The 11,674-nt window shown below is 48.1% G+C and overlaps 1 protein-coding gene across 2 annotated transcripts in view; it reads right to left on the bottom strand.

Moving 5' to 3' along the window:
* Window positions 1-674: 674 nt before the first annotated feature.
* Window positions 675-11,674, bottom strand: part of GALNT17 (polypeptide N-acetylgalactosaminyltransferase 17) — a 215,632-nt gene continuing 204,632 nt past the window's right edge. For both annotated transcript variants that reach the window (XM_075518080.1, XM_075518081.1), the window contains 2 exons: window positions 4,668-4,835; window positions 675-4,006 (listed from right to left, as the gene is read on the bottom strand). In XM_075518080.1, the coding sequence (XP_075374195.1) occupies window positions 3,878-4,006; window positions 4,668-4,835 (297 nt within the window). In that variant the 3' untranslated portion in view covers window positions 675-3,877. The remainder of the gene's footprint in view (window positions 4,007-4,667; window positions 4,836-11,674) is intronic.

The following is an 11,674-nucleotide window of genomic DNA, read 5'->3' as shown; positions in this document are numbered from 1 at the left end:
GTTTCCATCTTGTGTCATCCTTCAAGAGCGCTGTGGCTGCAAATGGGACACTCCATGATGGAGCTCTGTTCACCACGCTCTGCACTAACAGGCCCAAGGTTGGAGGCTACACTTACCTGGACTCATGCTAACAGCCTGCTGTGTCCTCAGCTCGGGTGGGAGAGCTGCTGCTGCCATCAGGAGAACTGCAACAGTGCCCTTATTATACGGTGCACCCACAGACACACTTCCCTCTTGCATTGGCATATACCTACCCATACCTCAGGGCCCTTACAGGGACACCACATCACTGGCCAACCTGGTTTTTAGGACAATATGGATGTAAGAAAGTGGGTCTAAGGAGTGCCCCCAGCTTCAGGTTACGTTTAGAAACACCCGGCCTGGGTACAGGAACGCATTTGCAAGCGATGCTTTTTTACCGTGTAACGTCTCTTTTCAGCTTCTTGAATGTAACTGCATTATCTTGGTGAGTGGCAGCCAGCAGGGACGGATGAAATGGGAGGTTAATCTGCATCGGCCATCTCTCTTGATTTCTCCTTCATTTCCATTTCTTTTTAAAATGGAAGTTCCATTAAAACAGCAGCACTTTTCTATTAAGTAAGTAACAGAGAAGAATGACTGCCTCTGTATCTCATCAGCAGTGAATCTTTTTAAAATCACTCAAGAGGCAAGGCTCAAATCATATATTTAATAAGAACCACTTCGATATCACTTTTTAAAGCAATTAACATATTATTAGAGATAAGCGCAAGATGCAACACTTAGATCCAGATTTCTAAGACAGATTTCTATGGTTTAGGAGGGTGCGGACCTCGGGTCATTGCCTCGGCAATCATCTCTGCATGTCACAAACCAATGTCAGAACAGAACTTCAGTTACATGGACACAGCTGATTAAATTCTCGATTTAATCCTGATTTTACTCATGCTGCTTCTTTTCAGTCATTTTAAAGCACTCCATGTACACCAGCAAGAATGGGCAAGCCACCTCAACAAGGTTTCTGCCCCACCTGAGGGTCCTGGAGCAAAGCGTTCATTTCCACGGTCCCCTTCCTTTTGGATATTCAGGCATTTGCTTTCTTTAAGGAGCATGAAGGAAACACGTATCTGAACCTTAATTTTTCAAAAGGATCAAAAAAGCCCCTCACCAACAGGATCCCCATCGCCAGGTCGTCTTGTGTCGCCTGCGGGCAAGCTCTCAAGCGCACGTACATCACCTCCAACAGGCAGCACGGACGCCACCAGGCAGCTGGAGATGCTCGGAGGTGGACCCCGCTTCTGCCAGGGGTGCTGCCTCCCGAGCGTGGCCGCCCCGGAGTGACTTCGGCTGACAATCCGGTGCGTGACATAGAGCGAGTCCCTCCTGCCTGGTGGCTGAAGCACATCCTGTGAATTACGGTGGCGAGGTGCAGCCACACATTCATTTCTGCTGCCGGTGACTGGGACAGAAACCTCCGGCAGCTGAAGCAGATGGAAGGCTGGGGGCAGCGACACCTTATACCACCACGATTAAATCTGACAAAGCCCATCTGTCGGCGCTCTGAGCACTGGCAGGACTAGAGCTGAACTGGGAACCGTGAATTATAGCACAGGCAACATCCAAGGGCTTTTTAGTTGTTTACCCTGAAACATGCAGGCTTTTCCCAACACTAAACAATATGCGGCTTCCGCTGATGACTGACAGCAAACCGATTCCTCAATTAAAGGGCGTTTTACCATTTTGACCATTAGGTGTGAAGTCTCAAATCCCCCAGACTTTCCTGGAGTCCACTTCATCAGTAAATTGCTTTTCTTAGAAGGTAGCAACAAATGCAAGGGGAAATATATCATGCACCTAAAGACATCGTGATCGTGTTGGTTTTGTTAAGTGCTAAAATTTATTACACGAGAGATGATGCGACAGCGAATAAGAGAGCAAAATTCTACATTGACTCCCTACTTTGCAATTCAGGACAACTAAGAGGTTTTGCTTCATTAAGGAAGGCAAGGGAAAAAAATCAGAGACAACCCCAATGGATGAGGAACTCTTGTCAAGCCTAAATGAACAATCAGTCCTATGTGATGCTCATTGCTGTAGAAGGAACAATGAAATATATCTGCTTCTGTTCAATAAATTACTAAAACATCAGTTATAAACCTGCTGCATGGCATTGAAAATTAAACTCATTAAACATCCAGGTAGCTTCATCCTGATGCAAATGGAAGACAGGCATGAGTGCTCTGCAGCAAACAACTCTGTGCACATCCCGTCTTTGGGAAACATATTTACACGTACATCTCATATATTAATATATTTTAGTGCACCCTAGCCAGAGGGCAACCAGAAAGAGTATTATTCCATGAGGACAGGAGATGGGCTGGCTTCTCCTCTCCACCGAGCGAAGCCCGTATCCAGCCATTAGTCTAGCATCCACGTAAAACAACTTTGCAAGATCACATTTCCCTTTGCCAGTTAGCCAGACATCAGGACCCCAAACCAACTGTCTCCCATGACGGCTGGGTAGATTTGGTAGCCAAGACTACTGTGGGCTAAAAAAAGCAGGTGAGATTGCCCCACCGTATTAACAAGCCTCAAGTGACTTCAACGTCAAGAATTTCAGCCAAACTGCCACTTATTGGTCTCTTGCCCTCCCTCTCCCTTCCTTACTTCACCATCGCCCATGAAGGACTGCTGCAACACGTGCTGTTCAGGGTGGACCTTGAGCACAGTCTGATGCTGACCAGGCAGGGTAGGTGTGCTTGAGCCTCAGGAAGAGAACTACACCACTACAAATTACGGAGACCATTACTGAAGGTCTTCATTCAGAGCAAGAATGCCTTGAAAACAAACCCTATAGCCTCCACGGGAGGGAAGCCCGAGCGGGACTTTCTCTCACGTTACCTGCTCCCAGCCTGTTGCGCACACCTGCACATCCACCCTCACTTCTACAAGAAAAGAGCAAAAAAAGGGTAAAGGTGGGTCTCCAAGGGGACAGTGCCAGGCCAGCAGCTCTGCTGGGAGGGCAAGGTGGATCTGCAGCTCCCCAGGCTCCTGCAGGGAAGGAAGCATCCAGCAAGCCCTCCTCACCACACGAGTCCAACCGATACCCAGAAGGGCAGGCAACTGCCCGAACAGGCAGGCATACATCCGAGGGCTTTTCCAAGGGGAACCCATTTGGGGTCTCCATGGGAGGGACTGGTGCTGCCTGGGGCTGGCTTGCGCAGCAGCGCGTAGGCAATGGAGAGGGGGCAACGGGAGATCAGTGTTTGATTCAACAGGATTTTGTTTAATCACATCTGTGATCCACGGGAGCTACCGGGGTGTCTCTGAGAGCTTTGCCTCTCCCAGACTCAAGAAAGGGGCTGCTGGATGCTGGGGCAAGAAGGGGAAAAGAGAGAGAGAGTACCTAGCAAAACACCACGTCTTTCAAACTCAGCTCATTTGGGGCTTGGCAACCTTTTCCTCTGACAAGCACGTAAGTTTTCATGCTCGCGAGGCAGGTGTATCCTCGGTCTCTTGACTCCGATCGTGGTGCAAACCTACCTCGCCCTTTGGGAGAGCTTGGAGTCATCTGGGAAAGCAACAATTCCCTGTCAGTAAAATGCTCACAAGACTGCATGAGCTTATTACAGTCATTCCAGCAGAAATAAGTGGTACCTTTTAGAGTGCTTGCCAGAAGAAAATAACAGTTCTGACCCAATTTCACACAGTTGGAATCAGCTGTGGGAGACTAATATACAATAAAAATAAAAAGACACAAATGCCCATTTCCCCCATGTCCTCTCCTAATAACACGAATAAAGCTCTGTTTTGATATTTCATCCTTTCCAAAGGAGTCCAGTCGGATCAGTCCAAGTCAGCCGTGTTTCGAGTCAAACTCCTCTGACTCTTCCACCCTTTACTTGATGAAATTTTTAATCGTCCACCTTTGTCCTGTGCAGCTGCGAAGAATCAGATCGATGCCGGCCATTCCCCTGTTCTCCACTTCCAAGCATCGTCCTGTTCCCTTGTTCAGGATGGCACCATTCTAAAATTAAAGGATATGGGGAAAATATTAAAAAAATTAAAGGCATGGGGTTGCCTGTGAAGCGAGCCAGGACGGTGCGCTGCCCAGGAGCGCAGCTGTGTCCTTGTGCATTGCTGGAAAGCGCACAGCACTTAGCTGGGCGGTAATGCAATTCAAACAATAAAATAATTCCTAAAATAATCTCTAAAATAATCAATGCGAATTGAATGAGCAACCTTTATCACCGACAACACAGATCCCTAACACGCCAGCAAGCAAAGGACATCTGTAACCTTTAAATAGCATGGCTGCACACCTGCGTCAGGAAGATGTGACACTTCTGTAGAATGTGTATTATTTACACTCTGCTTTGGGACAAAAGTACCATGTTTTCATGTATTTCCCCACAGAAATCAAACAAAGAAATCTGGAAGTCATTGGCAGGGCAGGTTACATACACCTGAGGGTATCAAAAAGGGAGACTTCTATTGGAAATTGTCGTAAAACACTGTCCCTGCCCCTGATCCCTCCTAACCTTTTCCCTCTGCCCTAGGGCCTGGCACCTGCTGTTGCATGGGACCATTTTGTCCTCGTCTCACACTGTCTCACGCCAAAGACGATGTGCCGCACCCCACGTTTTGGGAAGCAGAGGAGCAGCGTCGACGGCAGACTCATAACAAACCTGTATGAAATTCCAGCGCTTATGGAGGCTGCTCTTGACCTTTTCGCAATCGAGGAGCTGAGGGAAGCGGCTTTTCACGTTATCCACCAGGCAGCGGGTATCGGGTAGAAGAGTCGTGGTCCCAAGGGCGCCGAGATGAAGGAATCCCTCCTTGGTGTAGCGTGCAAGCTGGGGGGCAGGGAAGGAGAGGAAAAAGACCATCAGTATCTGAGCATCATTAAAAAGCGACAGAGGAAAGGACAAGTTTGCAGAGCCCCAGGAAAAAAACGGCGAGGATGGTGCACAGAGAAAGTAGAACTGACAAGAGGAAAAACCCCGACTTTCTCCAGCCTTTTTTTCTTGTTGTTTTGGGTTTTTTTTGCAGATGCAGGTGAGGAGCTGGGGCACAGGGAAGGGATAAGAATAAGTCTGAGCCTTAAACTCATCGTGGGGCAGACTCCTCCAGCCTCCTTTGGGCCTGAACACTCTGTAGGCTGGGGCGATGGATGATTTCCCCTGGTTTTCAGCCAGAGCCAGCTGGCTTGGCCGGTCATGCTGGGCCAGCCTGTGGCTTCTCGCACGCTTGGTGAGCCAGCCTTGCTTTGGCCTGCGAACGATGCCGCCGGTGTGTCTGGCACAGCCCTGCAACAACTCCAGCAGCAGCCGGGCAGCAACGTCAGCCAAAGGGGGCCAATATATAATTGGCCCCGCTTCCCGGGGACGCAAGCCCAAATCTCCCTCACGGTTCAGCACTGAAGCAAAGGCTCAGGCTTGCAGCTAACCCCTGCGACACCCCCCGCATCCGACCGCCCAGTGCTCCCAGGGACCCGTCTCGGCTGCGGCGAGATGCAGGCTGGGAGCATCGGGCAGCGCACAGCTGGCAGCAAGACAGCCCCGCTGCTGCGGCGGGCTGCGCACAAAGGGCACCTCCATTTGCAGTGTTTAAGGAATCCCACCAAAATATTTCCCTAAACATATTTAAATTCAGGAGTGAAGAGAGATGAATGACAGCGGCCTGCCTTCTACAGTTCAAGGGAAAGATATACAAGCTGCTTATTTAAATTATGAATCAATCCATTATCTAGCAGACAAATAAGGAGTATTCAGCACGTTAATTAACTGAGCATATCTGTGACTCAGATGCTTAAAAAGAGACAGTAAATCACACTGGGAGTTCGGGTTATCTCAGTTAGAATAATTAAACATTGAAAATCAAGTTAAAACAATGTAACAGGGTCCGACTCCGGCTAGTGACTGCAGATACAGTTATGGTGCTTGAAGCTGATTTTGCCTTCCCTCAGTGATGCTGGTTGCAGGTATAGGTGCGCTGAATCCTCCGGCTGGCCCCCGTGCTGCCCGTCTTCCTTGGGACGGAGGGGTTCCTGACGTGCTTTGCTTCCTGCTGCTTGTGGAGTTACACTTTTAGCCAAGGTGTTGTGCATCAAAGCAAGACCTCTGCTACTTTACATCTCACCGAGGTCCATTTGCCAAAGGTATTCACCCCCAGGTGGATTCAGCTGCAGCAGCCCACACCATACAGCTGATGCTAGCGTGGGGCAAAGGTGCCCCGTCCCGTCCCCTGGTGCAGGATCTGCTCTTCTGCCCCCGAAGCCCTTTGCGAGACGGCGCAGAACAGTACACGTCTCTTTAGCTTTACAGTAATTTCCCTTCCAAGCTGCGGCACTGGTGCAACAGGGGTGGAAAGGAGGGCAGCCTGCAGAGCTTGAAGTTGTAACCACCACCTCCTTCTCCCACCGATTCACCGTCTCCCCCAGGCACGGGGTGCCCGACCGCAGGACGGGGATCCCATCCACCACCGAGCTCAGCTCCCGCTGTGCCAGGCTCCCAGCAAGGGAGCTGCCCCGCGCACAAGGCTGGAGCAACCGGGGAATGACCCTCCTGGGCATCTCCAGCCCAGCTGAAGGCTCAGATTCAGATTATTTGTTTTTAGCAGTTTGATGTTTTGATGAGCCAAGCCTCGAGCACGATGGTGCTCTCAGCCTGACTGTGTTTTTAACCACGCAACTCATCTGAATAGTATTTGAGCACCAATACAGAGAATGAGGCCACTTGCCTTGCAAAAAGAAAGAGGTATATAAAGGAAAAGACAAAAAAAGACAAGCCCTCTCCATGACAGATGGAAGAACTTGTCCAGAGGTCCCCAATGGGCAGTGCAAGTTACTCTCCTTCTCCTGTTTCCGAAATGTTTCCTACCACGTACATAAAAAAAGAAAGCATCTAGCACACTAATTACGATGTTTGGCAGCTTGTCTTCAGACAGTTGGCCTAATGCCCACAAGGCAACATGATTTCTGCTCTTACATGTTATCGCCTAATGTGGTGGGAAAAATAAGTAGAGCAAAAATCAAATCTTTCCTGAGGAAGAGAGCGGGGTGGAGGCTGGAGGGAGACAAAACGAGCTGGAAAACAAACACGGGTATTAGGAAAAATGCATTAAGTGCAATCTATTAGATGTGTCATCTACTATGTATAACAGCCAGATAAATAAAGCCCCGAACACGCGTCTGGATCTAGCACACTGCGTAGCACTTGACCTACTCTGCCGAGGGCAGTGCAGGCTCAGCAGCAGCCGTTCCAGCCTTCAAGCCTGTCCAACCGTCAAACCTGAGAGTGGTTATTCCCCCAAAACCCCATCTAACTCGCAAGTGCAAGCTCCACTGTGCTGCTAAGACATTTACGGAATTTTGTCTTTTGGGATATTTTGCCTTTGATGCCTTAGTTCTTCTTTTGTTATTTTGCTCCTCTCCAGAGCGAGCCTGCCACGGCAGCCGGGGGCCTCAAGCACAGGGTGACAGTGGGGGGTGAAGCGCGCGGGTAAATGGGAGTCCTGCAGTGAAGCACCGATCCTGCTGCCGATGGGTCTTTCTTGAGCGATAAAAGGGGAGAAAACACAGAGCAGAGGCTGATGCTTGAAATGGCCCCACAAGCAGCGGTGGGAGCGTACCTGCCTGGCTGGCACCTTCTATCTGGATTTGCCTGGTAAGAGAAGAGGTGGGAAGCGCCTCTGTCTCATCACCACATACTGCATTGACCAACATTTTAAAGAGTAACTCCAGACAGTGCGCTCATGTAAGACCTGAGCCTACCTTAGAAACTGAAGATGCCATACAAATGCTTTATAATATCAGTAAATTACACCTGCCGTGGTTATTAAAACCTTCTGAGTGGTTTCAGCAATTCACCAACTCAACAACTCAGTATTTCAAGCAAAGTTGCCTGCTTCAACACGGCCAGCACAGCCCCAGATGATGATCTCTGGGAAAGGCGGTTGATGAGAACTTATCCTTTGGCTACATGTGAAAGTTGAATGAACACGATGTAATAGAGAGGGGTTTCTGCCTGGTCAATACTGCAAGCGCTCATAGGGATATTCAGCATCAGCGCAAAATACCCCCAGGGTAACACCACTCCTTGGCTCAGGGGAGCACAAGAAGGGCCTGCCCAGAGCAGGATTTCAACATGCTCCTTCTTTGGGCACTGTGTTTGGGAGCCTCAGCGACGTAATTGTGTAAATCCTGCCGTCTTGCCCAGGAGTGTACCCGATCTACCCGGCACCACCTGAACAGTCTGTGCTCTTCCCCGCTCCTCCTCATCCTCACAGCACAGCCGGGTGAGCTCTTCCCACAGGATCTGGGAAGGCTCTTGTACCATTTGTTCTCCTGTTGGACCACATCGGTGTTCTCCTCTCAAATGTTTCCTAAGGATTGTCCCTCCTGTTCTTGATTCTTTCATTGCCAACCACCCCAAAAATGTTGCCTACATCAGCAAGTGTCTGAACAAGGCTGCTCCCTCGGAGATCCCATGGCTGCTTTGCAGTCACCAATTATTTCCTCCCACAGTCATCATGGTGCTTAAAGATAATAGAAGTTTGCTTTTTTTCAAGGGAAATTATTTCATTGATGAAGAAGGAGGTTTTGCCAAAGTGTCCGGTCACAGGAAGTCACAGCCCATGTCGTATAACCAGTGGTTATACGTATAACCAGTGGTATAACCATGTCGTATAACCATTAAATACCACATCCAGTGGTATTTAATATAACAAAACCATGTTTTCCTGGCTTTGTGGAAAGGCAAATTACTGAAGTCATCTGAGTTCAAATTCTGCTCTACTTGCCCTAAAAATACGTGTTTTCCTTTAAAGTGATCTGTTCTACGTCTCGTTGCCTGTTAAGCAGGTTTGTCAGCCTCCAGAAAGCAGACCAAGCCAGGCAAGAGCTGAACGAGCGGTGAGGGATGCGGCCAGTCCAGCAGGAAAAAGACAAACATGGGGGTACCAGCCTGAGGAAATGCCTGAAGGAATAATCCAGCCTGGCACAGGACAAGAAACAAATGGAAAGACCAAGAGGAAGGACCAGAGAAAAACAGTTTGAAAATAATTAACAAGTTACCCGTTTAAAAGTGGTTAATATTGACGAGGTCTTAAACCCCGTAATCAGTGTAAGTGGCCCAAAGCCACATCCCCAGGGAGAAACACGCATTCATACCCACAGCCTCGTACAAACACCTTTCCAGGTAAAACTGCATCCCGGGTAAAACTGCATCGTGCAAAGTCCCCCACCTTCCGGTACTGCTCTGGGGCTGCTTTGCCCCGGGGGGACCCGCAGCCCCGCTGATGCCAGGAGAGCGGAGGGGCGTGCGGCCGCACACGCGCCCGCTGCGTCGCTCGGGCTGGTCTCCCGTCAGCAACCTTGCACCACCAATACATCTTCTTTGATTATTGTTTCTGGCTGGCTGCATCTCGGGGATGGGAGAAAGTTAATTAGACATCTTAGCACCTGGGAAATAAAAGCCTTGATGGCCTTCATTGACTCTATTGGAAAATAATTTAGTGTTGCTTAGCTTCCTTTCTGCACTGAGCAGATCATCAATTAGCAACCATAAGTAAAGCATACAGTATTTTCTTTTTAACCCAATTTAATCTGATGTGCTATTTTGTCACCCTTGATACTGCAGTGTCCCAGATGATCTCAGTATTGATGGTTTTGTCCCCAAGTTCTGATGCTTAAATGGGCAAAACATATTTTATCCTATAATTAAATGAAATGCTCTGCTGGGTGAACATTATCTTAAGTTTTATAGTATTATAGTGCTTTCTATCACATTAATATATCACCATAGTTCTGTCACTCCAGTGAGGTATTACTATATTATTAGTGTAATACATCATTACGGCAAGGTGTTTTCATGATGTATCACTTAAAAGATGAAGCCATCAGGAAGAAAAAAAATCCAGGAGCAGGCTCAATATAATTACAGGATAAAAGGATACTTCATCATGAAATCTGATAATGATTTGACCTGGAAGTGAATGAAAGCAGGGAAAACGGAAAGCTAAAGGGAAAACGAGAATAAAACAAAAATTTCCCGTACTGATAGATGCTACAACAGAGGTGCTGCAAGCAAAAGCCAAGATCTCATCCAAATTCAGTGCTAGGTATGGGGTCCATCACACCTAACGGCATCCATCTGAATGCTACACGCTTAGCTTAAACCGATTAGCAGTCATCAGCAGCGAGAGCAGAAACTCAAGATACAACACAAGCTGCCCTGCCTTGAACGGGACCAATCAGTCCCTGGAGAGTAGGTCATTTCCCCCGCTCTCTGCGTTGGGCTGCTCATCTACAGATACGCAGCAGCCACAGCGGACAGTAGCATGGTGCGGCGATGGACTTGGAAAGAGTGAGGACTTCCAACAAAATCCCAACATTACCCGGCGTGGCAGGGAACAGGACCTGTGACACTGCTGTCCTCGCGTCATTAAAATGCCAGCAGGGAGCCCACACCTTACCTTCGCTTGCTGCGGCCAAGGAACCTGCTCCTTCATTGTGAAATACATTTAAACGCGTATGTGATGGGCTGCATTTCATGGAGAGAAGTGGAGATTTTAGGACGCTACATGAACATTGAGCACAGGCACCACTGTGTGTGCTTTCAGATGCTGAACAACTCAAAAGGAATTGCAACTCCTTGTGGTTTATATATATATATAAAAACCAAGTGAACTATTCGAACAAAGTGTTTATATTACTTCTAATTATATTCCCAGCAATAAATTACAACACGCAGCCCATTAATTAAACAGTAGTAGCGAAAGTCCAATTTCTTTTGTGCGGCGCCCATGCTTCTGCAAAAGGCTAATTTCAAAGCTTCTGCACTCACTGATAGCTACTTTTAAAATGCATTTTCAAGGGGTTAAACTAATTGCATGTATCACGAAACAAAAGAACTGCCAAGAACTGACTCTCAGCTGGAGAGGGAAGGGACAACGTGGAGGCGGAAGACCAAGAAGAAAAATCTGTGCTGAGCTTGCGCGACAGGCGAGCTGAAGGGAGCCAGCAGCGCTGCAACATTTGACTTCAGAACATCAGGTAGGAAAAGAAAACATCGTTAAGTCTAATCACAAAAACAGCTGGGGAAAAAATAAATAACCTGTTTTTAGCCATTCATCTTAAAGCCCAGGGTTAGCAGACAATGTCAGGCTAATTCAGTTTCTCGTACTATAATGTACTTAGAGGTTTAAGTTTCCATCCAGAAAGTCCAGTTTGTGCCATTTAAGAAAAAAATTGTGTGCATTTAAGCAACAGCTAGGTTATATTTAGCAGTGACTTGATCAGCCACAGTTGACTGATCTTTGTTTAAAGGCAAGGATAAACCAAAGTGAGATTTGTCTCTACCCCGAAGGACTCCCATGGCCATTCCTAGGTGCAGGTGGCTCCTGAATTTTGCAGTTCAGGCTCAGATGAGCTTTGGGATTACTTAGTCCTGGTGAGCCTGGAAAGCCCAGGCTGACCATGTTGTGAGAACGGGATCTTTACGCATTCCCGTCACTTGAACTATACTTTTTTTTAGCTGGAAACAAACCTCCTTGAGCTTGCTGGACCCCCAGATACTCACTAAGGCTGCCACAGCTGCAGTGTCCTGCAGCTCTACGTCCCCACTCGCTCCATCTCAATCTTCAACTCACCCTCATGCCAATGAGGCTCATTTTGCAAGTGGAGAATTAAGAG

The sequence above is a fragment of the Mycteria americana genome, chromosome 15 (assembly GCF_035582795.1).
Source record: "Mycteria americana isolate JAX WOST 10 ecotype Jacksonville Zoo and Gardens chromosome 15, USCA_MyAme_1.0, whole genome shotgun sequence".
In the NCBI taxonomy this organism is placed as follows: Eukaryota; Metazoa; Chordata; class Aves; order Ciconiiformes; family Ciconiidae; genus Mycteria; species Mycteria americana.
Note: the sequence above shows the minus strand (reverse complement) of the source record. Positions and strands in the feature narration are given on the sequence as shown.